At 41.0% G+C, this 18,621-nt stretch overlaps 1 protein-coding gene across 18 annotated transcripts in view; it reads left to right on the plus strand.

The window, feature by feature from the left end:
- The window catches only part of KLHL32 (kelch like family member 32), a 254,933-nt gene that overhangs the window by 89,681 nt on the left and 146,631 nt on the right, over positions 1–18,621 (plus strand). For 16 of the 18 annotated variants that reach the window (XR_004628576.1, XR_004628577.1, XR_004628579.1 and 13 more), the window contains one exon: positions 13,377–13,484. Coding sequence is in view for 13 of the 18 variants with exons in the window: in XM_034670849.1 (XP_034526740.1) it covers positions 13,377–13,484 (108 nt within the window). In the remaining 5 variants the exon portion in view is untranslated. Of the gene's footprint in view, positions 1–11,547; positions 11,572–13,376; positions 13,485–18,621 lie in introns of those variants that run through there. The other 2 variants (XM_034670853.1, XM_034670863.1) reach the window with 2 other exon arrangements.

Raw genomic sequence — 18,621 nt, forward strand, 5'->3', positions numbered from 1 at the left:
TTATTTGACAGAGACAGCCAGTGAGAGAGGGGACACAAGCAGGGGGAGTGGGGGAGTGGGAGAGGAAGAAGCAGGCTCCCATCGGAGGAACTGATGTGGGGCTCTATCCCAGAACGCCGGGATCAAGCCCGGAGCCGAAGGCAGACGCTTAACCACTGAGCCACCCAGGCGCCCCTAAAATATATATTTTTAAAGATTTATTATTTATTTGACAGAGAGCAGGGGAGAGAGTGAGAGAAATGCACAGGGAGAGCAGCAGAGGGAAAGGGAGAAGCAGACTTCCCACTGAGCGGGGAGCTGCATGTGGGACTCGATTCTAGGACCCTGGGATCATGACCTGAGCTGAAGGCAGATGCTTAACCACTCAGGTGCTCCTAAATGCGTTTTTTTTTAAGAGGTATCCCAGACCTAATGTGTCCAAATCAAACTCCCATTTTCCTCCCACAAACATGCTCACTGTGCAGTGTTCTCCACTTCAGTTAATGGCGACTCTGTAGTTGATGCAGGCCCCAAACCACCCAGTAATTCCTGACTCCTTTCTCTGGCATCCAAACTGCCTGCAAGTCCCATGGTGCTACTTTCAGAATATATTCGGACTCCAACCACTTCTACTACTACCAGCTGGTAGAAGCCACTCTCATCTTTTACCTGGGGTTTTGCAGTGTTCTCCTACTTTATCATCCTCCCTCAATCCTTGGTCTCTTGGAATCTGTTTCAGTACTGCAGCCCCAGTGATCTTAATGAAGATGCGAGTCAGATTGTATCACTTTTGCTCAGCCCCCTCTGATGACTTCCACTTTCAACTCAGAGTAAAAGCCAATGTTGTTTGTTTACCAGGTCCTGCCTCATCAGGCCTCCCTCAGAGGACTTATGCCCTCCTCCCTCCCTCCACTCCAATCACACCGGCTTCCTTGCTTTTCCTCAGACACACCTGTCAATCTCTCACCTCAGGGCCTTTGCACAGCTATTTTATCTGCCTGCATTACTGTTCTAGGTAACCACATGACTTGCTCCTTTGCCCTTTTCAGGTTTTGCACAAATACTACTTTGTCAGAAAGTAAGACTTTCATTTTTATCTGTGATAACTTAATTTTTAAAGAAGACTATATTCATGGATTACTTATATTAATTAAAAAAAATGGTAAAGACAAAAAGCCACCATTTCATTTTTTTTTTTTTTTTAAACTTTGGGTCGCTGGAAGCCCAGTCAGCCACAGCCCTTTCCCGTCTGGGGTTTTGGATTAGATTTATTCAGCAGTGACGGGGATGCCTGGGTCCACAGATAGAGTTGTAAACATAAGACTTGTCAGCGATACCTGTGTCAACTTACATAAGTAAAAATGATCTCCATTAAAACTGTCACTTTTTGTCTTTGATCCATATAGATCTCTCTATATAATTGCTGATGTGGGGGTGGGAAGCAGAAGGATGCTCAGAGACGTGGGGCATTAAACTCTGGTTTCTTCCCATGCCTGAGAATATGGCATTGCTGATGCCAAGACTGAATTAAAGGCCAGGAGAGTGATGATTGTACCAGCTGCCTAACATAGAACTTCCTAGGTTCTTAGAGGGTGTGTACTGCTGAAGGGGGTTTAAGTGCTGAGTCCAAAAGACTTGTGACCCAACAGACTTTGCTGTTTTTCCAGATCCAGCTGGCCTAGTCTGACATAAGACGTATCACCTAAAGCCACTAGGGAATTAGGAGCCGGAAAACTGGCCACCTGGCTGCTTATAAGTTTTGAGTCCTCAGCTCATTAATTGGGAACCTAACGTGGTAGTGTATGGTCTTGTCCCCTCAACGTATAACTCCAAAAATACCAGAATCTGGTTCAGAAGAGGGACCTAACATGCTGCAATAGACTTTTCTTAAGGCGATGGTGACTTTTAAAATAACCTACGAACAATTATAGTTCCAAGGAGCTGTCAAAAATGACCAAAATCACCCACAGTTCAAAATGTGCTCAATTTCTCACCTAAAATATAACTGCTGTTCATGAGTAGATGTTGGCATTCTGCAACTTGTATCTGATGATTAGTCATTTAGTTAATATCCACCAAGAAGTGGCCTCGTGAAATAGCTTTTAAATTTAGCCAGAAAAAAATAGCACCATTAATGATGGCCTTGACATTCAGCAAAGCCAAATTAAGCACTCAATCTGACATTTTATAGACAGTCTATTACAGAGCCTCACACTTGGTGGACATTCGATAAGCGTTAATCGCCTGGCTGACAGTGAACAACTACACTTCTGCTTGGTACAGAAACTGCAGTCTGGGATAGCGAGGAGGCTGAATTTGGGTGTCCTGTGGGATAGGGCCTCACGAGCACCAAAAGGTGTATGGGTTGTGTTTTTGTTTTTTTGTTTTTTTGCTTTTTGAAAAAATTAAAATGGCTCATAATTTCCTTTTAAAACTGAACACATTCATTAAAAATAGAATTCCCTTTGTCAGTTCAAGGTGAAACACCAGTTCATAGTGGTCGTTGGTCAAATGTTATTTCCTTTTGAAATAGAAAGCTGAGAGCCTCTGAAGAATCATTGTCACATTCCCTTTTAAAATTGTTTGCATCAGTGCCAGAGAAGTCATACACATTTCAGACAGGGTGACTGTTATTTTCATTATTGTGCTGATAGTGCAGTGTATTCATTATAGTGAATGAACGGTGAACTCTAGGGTCTGCATTTTATTCCTTCATTTAAACCGATTCACTTCTCCTGAATATAAATATTGTGAAGCTAGAAAAATATTTGCAACACGAAATAATAGCTGACTTTAAAAAATCATTTATTTTATGCAGTCGTTGTGCTAAGCTTTTTATGTATATTTGTTTCAAGTGTGTGTTGAAAGATTACTTCACTTTTTCTGCCATATCTCTTTCATGCTTTTAAAATTATAGCTTTCATGCTGTTTTATTTAAAAATCAGAATTTCACTCATGCTTATTTAATCACAGTGATACAGTGAACTTTAGCTTCATCTGAAAGAACAAGAATGCATGTTTGAAGGATAATAAGGCTGATGAAAATTTTAAACCTTTAGAAATTGAATATTGAGTCAAGACAGATGGTTTCTAAAAGAGGGGCAAGACAGCTGATCATGTGAATCGAATGAATTGATGTAAAGAATTATTGGGATCTATAGATATGCTCTGATTCTGTTCATCATTTTTATAAAAAACTGATTCAAAATGAAGTGTCCACGCCGGGATGATCCAGCTGCTTGTTGAATCAATTGCTTTTAATTAGCCCATCTGATGTGGATTGGATTTTGGGCCTGCATGCCTGGATTCCTGAAAGATTGAATTATCAGCATTCTTCTCATTTAGAGGCATGTGACTCCAAGGTGATAAGAGAGATTTCCATATCAAATCATTCATATCACTTTAAAAATTATATATATGCACATACAAATTTTCATAGGATTAAAAGAAGTTCTTCAGTTAGTTACTTTTGAGAAGTATTAGAACTCTTGAGGACTATTCCTAAGTTATTTTTTTCTCCCTCCCTAAGATATGGAGACTTTGCGAGTCGCCTGCATGCACAGAGCACCCAGTGTGTTTGCAGAAGAAGTGAACTTGGACATATGTGACAACCCAAACACTTCCTATTCAACTGGCCTGTTCTGCCTTGGATCAGGAAGGTTCCAATGAAGTGGTTGCTTAGCAACTAATGGAGTTAGAAGAAACAGCGTGTGAGCTGGGGCTCTGTCCTCATCTGGGTATAGCCAAATAACGCAAGAGTGGCTCTGGCAGGGATTGCATAACTGTGAAGCCACTGGGATGAATAAAATGAAAGATGGGAGAGAGATTCTGTAGCTGGGCTGGGTGCCTGTATCTATAGTTGTACACACCTTATTTCATGGTAGCACACTGAAGAAAAAGATAGGAAGAGAGGATGAAGATATGAAGAGAGGATATGAAAAATCAAAGAAGAACTCCTGAAATTTTGGGTTAAAATTTGAATAGTGGTCATTAACTTCGTCTGGGTTTTTAAAGAGAAGAATGATAAGTGATAGTTATGGCAATTCCTTAACTTCAACATTCTTCCAAAAAGTTATCTGAAGAAAAGAGGAACAGATTTTATGTGATGCTGTCATGAATTCTAGGACAGAGACGGTGTGTTTCAGTGCTTGTACATATGGATGCTTTATCATGCAGGGCTGGTCCTTCTGCTCCTTCTCCCTGTTTATACCCACGACAGACATAATGACAAGACCCTGACTGCTCTCAGCTGAGTCTGGGTGTGGCCTCACAGCCCTCAGCAAGGCTCCAGGCAGCCACTACCGATATCAGATTGGGCAGGCAGGGTGCCAGTGCCTTGTCATTCTTTATGGCAAATGAGACTCCTTAAAAGCTTCTGGTTTTTGAATTCCGTAGGAATGGGTCTGAGGGGTTTGTCAGGAGCAGCTCCATGATGGCCACGTGAAATTCCTCTTCAGGATGATAAGAAGGAGATGACCCAGGGGCGCCTGGGTGGCTCAGTCGTTAAGCGTCTGCCTTCGGCTCAGGGCGTGATCCCAGAGGCCTAGGATGGAGCCCCACATCAGGCTCCTCCGCTGGGAGCCTGCTTCTTCCTCTCCCACTCTCCCTGCCTGTGTTCCTTCTCTCACTGGCTGTTTCTCTCTCTGTCAAATAAATAAATAAAATCTTTAAAAAAAAAAAAAAAGGGAAGGAGATGACCCAGAGAAAGTCAGCCAGAGTCATTGGGGAAAGGAGAGTGGCCTGAGAGATTTACCTGCAGGCTCCTACCACCACTTCCATCCAAGAACATAGGATGATTTACTCTTCCAGAGGCCTTGTTCTTGAAACCATGAGTCTTCTTTAACTTTTTTTCCCCAAGTAATTACCTCTCCTCCCACCCACCAAGATGTGGCGACCGGTCCTCCCTTGCTGGGATTTGGACTCAGGTCTTCTGCCCAGACTACGGGATTTCCAGCATTGGCCTGGAGTGTTAACAGTTATGAGTCAGAGAATTTGGATTAAGTGCTCTTTCCAAGAGGAGACTTAAGAGTTGTGATGACATATCAGAAAGGCTATCAAGCAGCAGAGTGAATTTATTGAAAATCTACCAGGACCAAGGGGAGAAAGTTGTCAGGAGGGTGATTATGATTCAGTATTCTGGAAATATTACTAATACTTCATTTTATCATGTAAAGTATTGGATGTCTCATCTCTTTGAATATTCAGATATGCAAGGAGTGCCGCAAAGGGTGGCTGTGCTTCTCAAATTTTAATGTGCTCATGGGTCACCTAGAGCTTTTGTTAAAATGCACCTTCCAGAGCCGAGATGCCCTTCAGCAGATGAATGGATAAAGAAGATGTGGTCCATATATACAATGGAATATTACTCAGCCATCAGAAGGAATGATTACCCAACATTTTCATCTACATGGATGGGGCTGGAGGAGATTATGCTAAGTGAAATAAGTCAAGTAGAGAGAGACAATTATCATATGGTTTCACTCATTTGTGGAACATAAGGACTAGCAGGGAGATTAGTAGGAGAAGGAAGGGAAGAATGAAGAGGGGTAAACATGAGGGACTGTGGGCTCTGGGAAACAAACTGAGGGGTTTAGAGGGGAAGGGATGGGGATGGGCTAGCCCGATGATGGGCATTAAGGAGGGCACGTATTGCATGGAGCACTGGGTGTTATACGCAAGCAATGAATCATGGAACACTACATCAGAAACTAAGGATGTACTGTATGGTGACTAACATATAATAAAAAAAAAATGCACCTTCTATCCAGTAGGTGTAAGGTGGGTGAGGTTCTGCATGTCTGACAAGTTCTCTGGTGATGCCAGTGCTGCAGACCCAAGGACCACACCTTGAGTAGTGAGTGAGTGAGGGGCTGGTGATCTCTAAAGTACCTTCTAATTTCAATATTCCATTTATGGAAGAGAAGCTAGAATTTTAGCCGCGATGCTTAAAACACACCCAGTGTGGCTTTGATAAACACCGTACGAGCCTCTTCTGTGTCTTACAGAATTTTCCCTGAATGCTTCTCGTATTGTAATTGACACAGAATCCCTCACTTGGCCTCCTCAGTTGCTCCACCACTTATTTTTCTCTTCCGTCTTTCAGACTTTTCTGATTTTTAGCACTGAATGTCCTGAAAAGGTAAACTGTCAGCTCCATGAAAGTGGGCACCGTATCTTCCTCACTCACTGTGGAGCCCCTAGACCTAGCACTTGCTTGCTTGCAATAACTATAGATGAACGAGTGAATGAATGAATGAATAAATGAACGAACCAACACGCTCTTCAAAAATGCAGATGATGTTCAGCTGTCCCACATTGTTGTCAACAACAATAATTAACCTGACGTAGGAAAGAATTTTCTGGGCGCAAGTTGTTTTAGACAAGTAGCTGAAGGAGCTACAGTTAAAGAAGGCATATCTACCATGAGCTAAGTACAAGTTAGTTCATCTGTAGACATGAAGTTTTCCTCTGAAACTTTCCTTCTTCAGAGCCAGCTTCCCCGGATTCATGCAGACTGTGTATCACGTGTGCTCGGCCACTTTTTGACACGGGCCCCAAATTCTGTTTCACGACAGCTTTCAAAATGCAGGAAATGCAAGCTTCGTTTGAGTCAGTGTGTCCTCAGTAGATTTTGAAAGGGAGGATTGTGTCATATGAGGACAGAACAGATGGTCTCTGTGTGGAAAGATTCATTCAAAAATGGCTTATCCAGTATATTCAATAAGGAAGAGTAAGAGTCATCCCTAAATATCTGAAAGAATAGACTTCTTTACATGGTGGGTAGGAAAGTTATGAAATCCCATACCCAGGGAATAGAGCCGTGGACTAAAAGGTAACAAAAGCACCAGGGATTGAGCAGAAGCCAAAGGATTCAAGAGAGTGACCCAAGGCCAAAGCCAGATGTGTGGATGCCGTTTTCCATTTTCCAGAGTATGTAACAATTGACAAGGATAAATACCGTTCATGGATAGCCTGACTTCATGATGGGCAGAAGTTTCTGACCTTCACAAATTTACTATATCTTTAGCTACATAAAAAACAACTTGATTTGTGTCCTTTTCCATTCCATTCCCCAGAAGACCCATGTAGTTGAAATATGGCCACATCTAGGAGGAGGAGAATTCTGAAGAGAAATAGAATAAACCATAATCATGCTGGTTTTGAAGGGCTCATTATCACTATGTAGTTAATTTAAGAAGTAACTGTGCCAAGAACAAAGCTGTGAAATACAGCTAGATTCTTTGAATAAACAAGTTACATATTTGAAGATGTTGGGGGAAACCAATATGTTTCACAGTTTTTAGCATATAAGGTGAATTTTTCTTTATTTGGTTAAAGTGGGGGGAAACTGGTATTTTAGAAATAATTAATTTTTGCTGCTTAATTATAGGTATAGTAATGTAATTTGCTGTTTTCATTTGTCCTGATATTTTATTCTCTCAGACTATTACTATACTGTTTGAGGAAAAATTAGAACAGCTACAAATATATTGGGGAGGAACCCTCCAACCAAACACCCCTACTCTTTCAGGCCATTAAGCTCCCCAAATCAATTGGATTGCTTTTGCATTTGTGAGATAAAGAAGGTAAATAGTCCAATTCAACTGTGGTCAGGACCCTTCTCCCCTCAATGCCAGGGAAATGGGCAATTGTGGTTAATTGAACAGTCTCATTAACTGAGATTTACCACCCATTCTATATGTGATGTATAACCAAAATGCAATGAAAGGTAATCACCGTTAACACTAAATTGAGCAAAATGTAATCTTTGTTGATTCTGAAGTTAGCTCAAATCTCTGTAATGCCACGTGGCCACGGTAAACATCACTAATAAATAACACTGTACATATGAAAGATGGAGGGGGGATCAGGCTGGATCTGATGCTATCATTACAAGTTGCTTTTTTCGATAACTTTCTTAAATGTGTTTACTTTTATTTATCTCTTTCATAAAAGTTAAGGGTTGAGTGCACGCAACACAATGCAGTTATTTCATCCATAAAATCATCTGGATTCCTGATAAACTGGAATTCGCTCTACATCTTGCCCATATCCAGTGCAACTTCAAAGCTACGTGTAGTTTACTAGGTGAAAAGATCCTATTTTATCAACTTTAAGTGCTTAAAAAAGTCTGGTCTTCTCATCTTTGAAGATGTAGTAGAATTTCCATTGGTGAGTTTTGTGGCGTAACGCACCAACCCGAAATGGGTTGTAGTTCATCTTGTGACTGTATGACAGCTAACGTGACCCCAAGGAACTTAATTCACGTACTGTGACTTTAAGACTCAATTTGTGTCATTTCTGTGTGAAATACAGGAGGAATGACTCGCTGTAAATCGACAGTTCTCTCAGTGGTTGGCACTTCAGGTGGACTGTAGTCTCACAAACCGGGTTTTCCATTAGAAAGATTTGTGGTGGCGGCCGCACGTGATCAGCCATGAGTGAGCTGTAACAACTGTAAGTCTCAGCCTGGCCAAGGCTGTCCCAAAGACGAAAACAGTGCGAACCGAGGAAGAATTTGCGCAGGCTTCCATATTTCTAAGCAGAACCTTATCCCAGGCATTGGCAGAATGTTGTGGCTTGATGGAGGGCATCGCCATATGTTCTTACTTTTTTCTAAATGTCTACAGATGAACTAATTTGTACTTAGCTCATGGTAGATATGCCTTCTCTTTAACTGTAACTCCTTCAGCTACTTGTCTAAAACAACTTGCGCCCAGAAAATTCTTTCCTACGTCAGGTTAATTATTGTTGTTGACAACAATGTGGGACAGGAACATCATCTGCATTTTTGAAGAGCGTGTTGGTTCGTTCATTTATTCATTCATTCATTCACTCGTTCATCTATAGTTATTGCAAGCAAGCAAAGTGCTAGGTCTAGGGGCTCCACAGTGAGTGAGGAAGATACGGTGCCCACTTTCATGGAGCTGACAGTTTACCTTTTCAGGACATTCAGTGCTAAAAGACAGCACCCGTGGTCCTATCATCTCTTTTGCTATCAAAGGACACTTTGTCCTTCCCTGTGGGCTCCAGAAGCTCTCTTGACATTGTTTCACAGGCTCTTGACATGTCACAAGCCTCACAAGTTGACACATGACTGGGTTCTTCCTTACTTTGGTGCTATCCAGCGTGACTTCTTCTAATTCAGGTACCCTGTAAGTTCATTAAGCCCAAAACTTAGAGCTTGATTTAATAGTTTCCTTTTTTTCTTCTACTTAACTGGTTTTGTAACTTTTAAAAGTAATCATGTTTTAAATTTATAACATGAAGTTTCTAATGGAAGTTTTATGTTTCTGGAAATGGCATTGATGGTTTTTATGCTGTGGTCAGTCCTTAAAGTAGGGTGTAGGAGTGTGCAGTAAAAGTTAAGTCCTGTGGCCAGACATAGGGATTTTGAGTGGGACGGTCATTAGGAATGTATTTGAAAGGAACAGATTTGGGCAGGGGGCAGAGGAGGACCTATTTCTTAACTCTCGTTCCAACTGGGGTTAAAGCGAGACTTGGGAAAGTAGGGCATTCTGCTTGGATGAGAATATCAGGTTCTATTTATTAGGCATCTACTATGTGCCAGGTACTATGCCTGACAGTAAGCATAATTGTATCTAAACCTCCAGACAGCCCTGTGAGGTTTGTATTGTCTCTGTATTACAGAGAAAGGGCCTGAGTTTCAGAGAAATTAATACATTAGCCAAAGGTCACATGTTCAAGGTGAACTGCCACACGACCATAGGTTATAGACCCAGGATTTGACTCAGATGTGTCTTTCTGCACAGCCCTGAACATTACAAGTTTTCAAAAGGCAGTTGTTAGAAATACATAGGTAACACGTTTATTGTAATGATCCAAATAACACCATGCAAATAAAATAAAATTCATAGTCTTTTCCTTCCCTCAATAGTCATAACCGTCTGACATAACCACAGTGACCAATGTGGTGTTCCTTTATTACTTGTACAAACATGTACAGTTACATATGCACATTATTTAAGGGGTGGTGTTCTCTCTCCGACTCTACCAAGCCAGGCTTCAAGCTCAGTAGCTCCCTGGCTGAGGACGCCTGTTCTATGCCATCTTCGCTGAGATTGCTTTTGAAAGACCCTAGGGAAAGCAGATTCAAAAACTCCCTCGGCGACTTGTTCTCTTATTTAACCTTTACTCTCAGGAACTTTTTGCATTTCATTAATCCAGATAATTCTTCTGCAGTTTAAGTCATTTCTGTCAACAGTGGAGTTGATGGAGAGCAGCTGGTCACCATTTCAGGTGCAATAACAACTTGGAAGATATGAAAAAAGAAAGTAGTGTTGGGAATATTAAAAACTGAAACACCCATATAATAAAAAACAGACATTGAAAACAACTGAAATTTCTTTCAGAATTTTTTTTTTTAGAGTGGCTATAAGAAGTCTAGAAGCAAATTCAGAATTACACAAATGGAAAGCCTTTTTATTGTGACCTGTACTTTTTAGTTTTGAAATTTTATTGATTTATTGATTTATTTTTTTAAGTAGGCTCCACGTCCAATGTGAGGTCTGAGCTCACGACTCTGAGATCAAGAGTTGTGTGCTCTACTGTGTGAGTCGCCCCTGGTTTTGATTTTAGATCTTTCACAAATGCATAAGCAGAATCATTTACATTAAAATCAATGTTCTGATAGCCCTTTTTATCTATAGCTGCACTTGATTTAAAAAAAACAAACCCAGAGACTAGTATTCCTAATGTATCACTGCTTTAACCAACGAATACATAAAAGAAACTTAATTTTAAATCTCATCATTTTTACAGTATACAGGTTTCACTAAGACCTTGCCGTATAGAGGCACTGTATTGAATACTTCATATATACACTGTCCGCCAATCTTCAAACAAATTCATGAAGTGGGTACAGTTTTTGGCCCCATTTTTCAGATACGAAAACTGAGTCAGAGAGAGGTTACATGTTTGTCCCAGTCACTTGCCAGTGTTTGTAATCATACCCAGAATAGTTTGATTACAAATTTGCCCTTAATCACTGGTTCACCAAACCAAGAATTATGTGACTTCAAAGTCAGTGTTCTTTAACAGTCATGTAGTACCTTAACTCCCAGTGATACCAGCAGCAAGCCAGATCAACTCACTAACTAACCAAGTTGCCAAATATACCATATCGTCCTTTCACCATTTACAGCTTCTAAAGGAATGTCAGATTTCATTTATTCATGATAAGGTAATTTCTGAAAGTGAAACACTCTAAATGTTTGCTATTTAATATAGCAAATGTAATTGTGTATGTTACACATTACATACTGCCAACGTCTTTAGGGTATTTTGAATGCTTTTCTTTTTATTTTCTCAAATTGTAAGCATTTAAAATATTCTTTAGAAGATTTCTCAAATGACAAGAGAGCAATAATTCTGTAGTTTTTTTTTAAAAAAGATTTTTTATTTTTTTATTTGACAGAGAGAGAGCATGAGCAGGGGAAGCAGCAGGCAGAGGGAGAGGAAGAAGCAGGCTCCTCGCTGAGCAGGGAGCCTGATGTGGGGCTCAATCCCAGCATCCTGGGATCATGACCTGAGCCGAAGGCAGATGCTTAACTGACTAAGCCACCCACCCAGGTGCCCCTAATTTTGTATTTCTAACAATTAAAATTTTAGCTATAAATTAAGCTAACAAAAAGAATTTTATTCATTATGAGAATTCAGAAATCTCTAATGGAATGAGATAGAAATGAGGATCTCCAGAAAGAATAATGGACCATCAATTAATACCACCATTCAGAGGTGCTTGGGTGGCTCAGTCTGTTAAGTGTCTGACTCTTGGTTTCGGCTCAGGTCATGATCTCAGGGTCATGAGATAGAGTCCCGAGTTGGGCTCCATGCTGGGTGTGGGGCCTGCTTAGAACTCTCTCTTTCCTCCTTCTGCTCCTCCCCCCTCTAAAAACAAAACAAAACAGAGAAACTACCATTCAATATATATTAAAGTGTATGGAATTGTGAGGATCAAAAATAAGTTTATCAACATAAAAATTGCTAAGAGATGATATTAATATATTGGCAAAACAAAAAAAAATCACGTTTCTAAAATTAAAAAATTTAGTGTGAACTAAAATATTACCATATAGAAGAATAAGGGGTTTTTTCCCCTCTACTTTTTTTTTTTTTAAAGATTTTATTTATTTATTTGACAGAGAGAGACAGCCAGCGAGAGAGGAACACAAGCAGGGGGAGTGGGAGAGGAAGACGCAGCCTCCCAGCAGAGGAGCCTGATGTGGGGCTCGATCCCACAACACTGGGATCATGCCCTGAGCCTAAGACAGACGCTTAACACTCACTACCCAGGTGCCCCCCCTCTACTTTTTTATGAAGTTAGCTAAGCTGCAGAATTTGAAGGGACAGTTCCCTTAAGACTTCTATCACTTCTGACACCAATTGCAAGTTTGGAGGAATTCCTAAAACTATTCTCAGATTCAGTAATTCACTAGGAAGTCTCACAGAACTCACTGAAAGTTTTTATACTCACAGAAATTGGCTTATCACAGGGAAATATGCAAATTGGAATTAGACAAGGAAAGAGACACACTGGACAGAATCCAGAAGGGGACCACGTACAGAACTGCTGGCCATCCCTCACCTGTAGAGTCATAGTGTATCTCCTCCTGGCCATGCTAAGGGACAAAATGTACAGAGGACTACCAACCAGGGACACTCGCCCAAACTTTTGGTGTCCAGAGTTTTTACTGGGGCTCAGTTACAGATTGCCCATGTGATTGACCTTTCATCTCCAGCCTCTCCTAGAGGTCAGGCTAGTACCTGTAGCCTCCAGCTCCCCTGGAGGTCGGAAGTGATATGGTATGGCCCAAACCCCCATCATAAATCATGTTGTTAGACTGTCATTGGCCAAAGTTTCCAGACAAACAGGGACACTCCTGTCTGGCAACATATTCCAAGGGCTTAGAGATCACCTTCCAGAAGCCAAGGGAAAAGACCAGAGCTCCCTCTGAGTGAGGTTAATTCTTCACTATATAGAGGTGTACTTTTCTAAATGGTGCATTTCCTCACTGGTAACCCAAAACCCAACCCCATTGGAATAATCTCTTTATACCTGTTAAATCAGGCTTGTTACAGGTGTACAAATTACTGTGAGTTTGTTTTTGGACATGGGACAAACCAGTGACTGAGCCTCAACAGTCACCCCGGAGAAGAGCCGTGGGATGCAGTGGGACTGTGTGTGCGAGGTGTACAATGCCACGTACTACTCTGTTTAGACAGAGTAGTAGCTTTTTGTAGAAGCGTTTCAAAAACCAAAATCAATCTTTAACCTACACGGTGTTTTTCTTTCCTCGTCTCTTTCAGATTTTGTCTTGTTCTCTCACTTTTTAAGTTCCGTAACCCCCCATCTCTCTCATTCTCTCCCACCTCAGGCAATGTTCAGTCTCTGTATGGTGGAAAGTGGAGCAGATGAGGTGAATTTACACGGCGTGACCAGCCTTGGCTTGAAGCAGGCCCTGGAGTTTGCATACACAGGCCAGGTATGGGACCACGTGTCGTCTGAGAGGCTTAACATTTTAACTGCAGCTAGCCAGATGGGATTATCCTTGAGGTAGGAGATTTAGGTATTTCTCTTGTTATCCATTTGGTGTTTAAAAAAAGGTTCACATTACCTTAATTTTATAACAAAAAAGGTAGAAAGGTAAGTAAAGCAATTTGAGTTCAAATATGACCCAGGTAACATAATATTTTAATCTGAGCTCAGTGGCTTGCTGGTACAATGTTAAAACAGCCCAAAGAACCACCTTATGGGAAAGAGTTTGCAAAATACCTTGAATTGTTATTACTGAAGCTCCATTACTTAATCATGGCTTTCTTGGCTTAAAAAAAATGGGAAGCCCCAAGAAGAAGCTGTGTCTAGCACCTTGGCACCCTGTCCTCCACACATATCTCGGAGTCAGGGTCTCAAGTGTTAGATTATAACATGATGGTTTGAAATCCAAAATTGTTCTTCATTAAAATTGTCATAGGATTTACAGAGATCTCCGGAGAACATCCATTTTCTTTTGCTTTTTTTTTTTTTTTTAAGTGAAAGAATAATAATGACAACTAATAGAATGTGAGAGCCAGGTCAACATATGCCTGTCCGAGAAAATTGAAATAAAGCTGTGTAAAGACAATATGAATCCAGAGCCAAAGCATCATGGTTCTTTACTAGTTTTATGTTATTGAAGCAAAGATGAAAACACACAGAAACCTTCCTTTTAAAAGTATTTTTAATTGAGATATAACAGACATACAACATTGTATTAGTTTTGGGTATAGAAAGTAAGGATTCCATATAATTACTCCAATAAGTTTAGTTAACATCCGTCACCACATAGTTACAATTTTTTTTTTCTTGTGGTGAGGACTTTTAAAATCTACTCTCTTAGCATCTTTCAAATATACAATAATATTGTTAACTATAGTCACCATGCTGTATGTTACATCCCCAGGACTTATTTATCTAAACCAGGAATTATCTATGTTTGACCCCCTTCACCCATTTTACCCAACCCCAATGCCCATTTTCATTTGAGAACCACTCAACTGAATCAACTCACATGCAGACTGGATGTTTACCCTCTTTTATAAAGTTTTGTTTTTTAATTCCATTTTATTCAACTTAGGTTTAGTGTCTTCTATGCTAAAATAAGGGCCTCTTCTCTTGGCAGGCCCACATTTTGGTGGGGGAAAGAGGTGTAGACATAATCACACATCCTCATTGTGTTGGGAGATATAATACAAGCAGAATACAAGATACAGTGGAGACGAAAAGGAGAATGTGGTCAGCTGGGGCCATCAGTACAAACTTTCACAGAGAAGGTGGTATTTGGGTCTTGAAGAATGTTGGGAGCTCACTTTTCTACTAAATTTCCCTCTTCAGAGGCTTTTTAAACTAAATGATATTGTCCATTTTCTTTTCTAGAGCTAGTGGAGTTTGAGATAGTTTCATAGAGTAATTGAGGCAACTCGGCAGCTGAAATGAAAATAGTGGGTAGAAAGGAAAAAAAAGCATCCATCAAGTAGCAGGTGCAAAGGGAAATACAAAGGAAACGGATCACAAATTCAGGGTCAGCCCAGCCAGATTTCATGCCTTAGGAAATTCAGGTGGACAGTTATAGTTTGGAGTCGCCAAAACTGATTCCTAGTGAGGTGAGTAAATTATGTGTTGGATGCTTTATGGTTTATAGATGTAAAGACAGATTGCAGCTCTAAATTGTGTCTTGTGTTGATTTCTCTTTTCACATCTGAAATACAGTCAAACCTGCATTTGCCCGTCTCTAAAGTACTATTGATAACCCATAGCTCATACTTTGCTGGCGTGCAATGGGAATGGAATAGTAAATTTTGTATGTTTTTGACCTTTGTCCTGTGGCACAAGGACTTACAAAACATGAATGGAAGGGGACTTCTTGAATGGTATGCAAGCTGCTTGAGAAGTTTGGAGAAGGGCAGCCATATCTCATTGCTTAGGAGTCATATGCTCATATTCCACTTTTAGGAGTTAAAAAGAAAGCCAGAAATGCTTCAGAAAAGAAAAAAAAAAAAAAAAGAGCAAGCCCAGGGCCAGACCCGGAGCTGTATTTATTCTGCCCAGTGACCCATTTCTGATGTGCATATGCACGGAGCAGCAGCATGCCTGCCACACAACAGTGACTCATCTGTTCAGATTGTGTCCGGAGGGATGGGAAGTAGGCTGATATGTCATGGAGCATCTTCCGCAAGAGCAAGGGCACTGCCCTAGGTACCTGATGTCTGCTGTTTGACCTAATCTTCTAGACAGCTCTCAAGAATGCAGTGATCCCATCATGAAGATGACGAGCCCAGGAAGGTGCAGGGAATGACTCAAATCCCTCTCCCAGGGTATATTGACTCAGTGAGTCAAAGCCAGTCCTCTTAGCTTCAAACCCATTGTCCCACTGAGGAAAGGTTAAGTCATATTTGTTCTACTTTGTTGAAGGAGGCAGGGAAGCATTTGGACACTTCAGAGAGTGAACTTTTGATGGTTCTGTCATCCTGGGTGCCTTTGCAGCACTCAGTTCATGAGGGCTCCGAGTTGCTACACTTGAACTCTATGTATGATGACTCGGGGCTGCAGTGGAAATAATTCAGGCTTTCTTGGACAACATCCATGGTGCTTTGCTCTCTTAAACACCAAAATGACTTTTTAATAAATCTGTTTTCCCTTTGAGACATGAACATAGATAATGGCAAAAAGTGAAATTGCAGTACATTGGGAAATGCAAAAAAGCTGCTTTCTCTTACTCTGAAATTGACGTTAGCATTAAGCAAAGACTTTGGCATGTGGAAGCAGGAATGAAAGCATAGTTCTTCAATTTCTTAATTGTTATGTACTATTTGGATATTCACTAATATTCACTACTCTGTTGTCGTTAGCCATGATATAGATTTGTAAAATCAGGGTTAACATTGTCTTCTCTACCGCTAGCTGTTTCTACTGACAGTTGATTATACCTTTAGTCAGTGGTAGTAAGCATAGTATAAAATGTAAGTATTTTACATGTCTGAAAATCGTTGCCGTCTTGGGAGATAAATTGGAAGTATCGTGTGGGCGCGATGAGTGAATGCTGTTACGTGTGACAAGACGTGTGCGTGTTCCTCCTACATAATGCTCTAAAGCATAACCTTCTTAAAACTGGTCACAGATTTCATCCAGGCAATTTTAAAGAAAAAGCAAACTTTTCCCCTAATGCTAATGCAATCTCTGAAAGTGCATGCACTTTTCTTAGCGAGGAGTCTACATGGGGCCGAGCAAGTGCACACTGTGCCTTCACACTGGTTGGACATGTGCCCTTCCTGTGGGCACACCCTACTTAGGGCACAGCTTGTGCTGAGGTGGGGATGCATCGCAACCCCGTGGGTGTGTTTGCTCAGCTGTAAAGAGCAGAAGCAGCCTTGAGGTGCAAAGGAACCAGGCTCCTCTCCAGGTCCTATTTTGGGCTGGTGCTGGGAGCCAGGTCAGAAGCAAGCAGTGTGATGTAAATTCGCTGGGCAGCTCTGCCTTCAGGAGGAAAGGACAAAGTAACCCTAAGAACACACAAACTCTCACTTAATCTGGTGGGCAAGACTACCTGTTCCCAGGCCTCCCTCGGTCTCCTCACTTTCCAACTCTGGCCGGGAATTCATTCATATTGTTCAGACCAGTAAAGAAGAACGGGAGAAAAAAGAGGAAAAAGAGGATTCTGATGGAGATGTTGCCCGGGAGGAGGATTTCCAGGCGTCACTAGACAAGAGGTCAGCCACTCAGGCGTGAGCAGGTGTTGCTAAGAAAGCCCAGGGATAGTGATTAGCAGTTAACACCAGGATCCTTCTAGAAAGAGAAGAGCACTATTCAGAGGAAGGACTTCTAACCTCAAAGTCCTGGAATAAGCCTCTAGGAATTTGAATAACTAAGGACCAAAACAGGAAGCAAATAGAGCTGAGAACCACAATAAAGTTCACTGTTTAGCACTCTGGCTGTGATGATGTTAAGGAAAGTAGACTATATGCCAAGCACAGCGCCCAGTACCTTCCTTACAGTGCAGCAAGGGCATAAGCCGAGTTAGCTTCCTCTTACTTTCCAGAGACCTGTCCTCCTGTTCTGTCCCTTGTAGCCTGATGGAGAGAGACACTGTGCATCAAGTGACAGTGGCATTTGTAGTCCCCTTTAATATTTGCTGCCTCCAGGTACTGCCGACTTTGTCAGCCATGAACCAGCCATGTCATATCTGGCCATCTGAAGAAAAAGGACTCTTTGGTACCTGTGTTCCCTTGCTTTTCTCTTCATTATCTAGTAAGTCCAGCCTTGGCTCCTCAACACATGGAGGAACCCATCTCTTCGGGACTCCCATCCAAATTACCTTCCTCTGATCCAGAGAAGGCTTTAGTACAGTCGTCATAAGGATATTTCATAGAACCATTAATATTAATATTTTAAAGTCTTTCTTTGGAAATGTAGAAAAGTATGATATTCTTAAGTAAAAAAAAAATTTAGCTGTAATTGTGGTTACACAATTTGTTAAAAATATTCATGCAATCAGAAATTGTAAACTCGGGGCACCTGGGTGACTCAGTCAGTTAAGGGTCTGCCTTCCGCTCAGGTCATGGTCCCAGGATTCTGGGATCGAGCCCCATTTGGTGTCCCTGCTTAGTGGGGAGCCTGCTTCTCCCTTTCCCTCTGCCCTTCCCCCTGCCCTCTCTCTGTCTCACTCTCTCTCTCAAATAAATAAATAAATTCTTAAAAAAAAGAAGAAATTGTAAACTTAAGGAAACTATCCCTTAATATTCATGCTCTATTCAGTAAAGTTTTTCTTCCTGATTCTTATTTGATTCCTTAATAGGTTCACATTATCTTTTTACCTATCATTGATAAGGCATACACTGTAGCATTCCATTTTAATGATCATTGAAATTGTATTTATTCTCCATAGCAGAATATTTTTCTCTGTAGACCTGAACACCAAGTCCAGCAGCAGAGTGACAGGAATCTTAATTGGAACTGCTTTCCATGGACCATCCCTACAAAGGGATAAATGTGTCACTTTACATGGAAAAAGTCCCCATAAGATTTACTTATAAACGTAACATGGTTGGGGCACCTGGGTGGCTCAGTCGTTAAGCGTCTGCCTTCAG

This window comes from Ailuropoda melanoleuca, chromosome 10 (genome assembly GCF_002007445.2).
Source record: "Ailuropoda melanoleuca isolate Jingjing chromosome 10, ASM200744v2, whole genome shotgun sequence".
In the NCBI taxonomy this organism is placed as follows: Eukaryota; Metazoa; Chordata; class Mammalia; order Carnivora; family Ursidae; genus Ailuropoda; species Ailuropoda melanoleuca.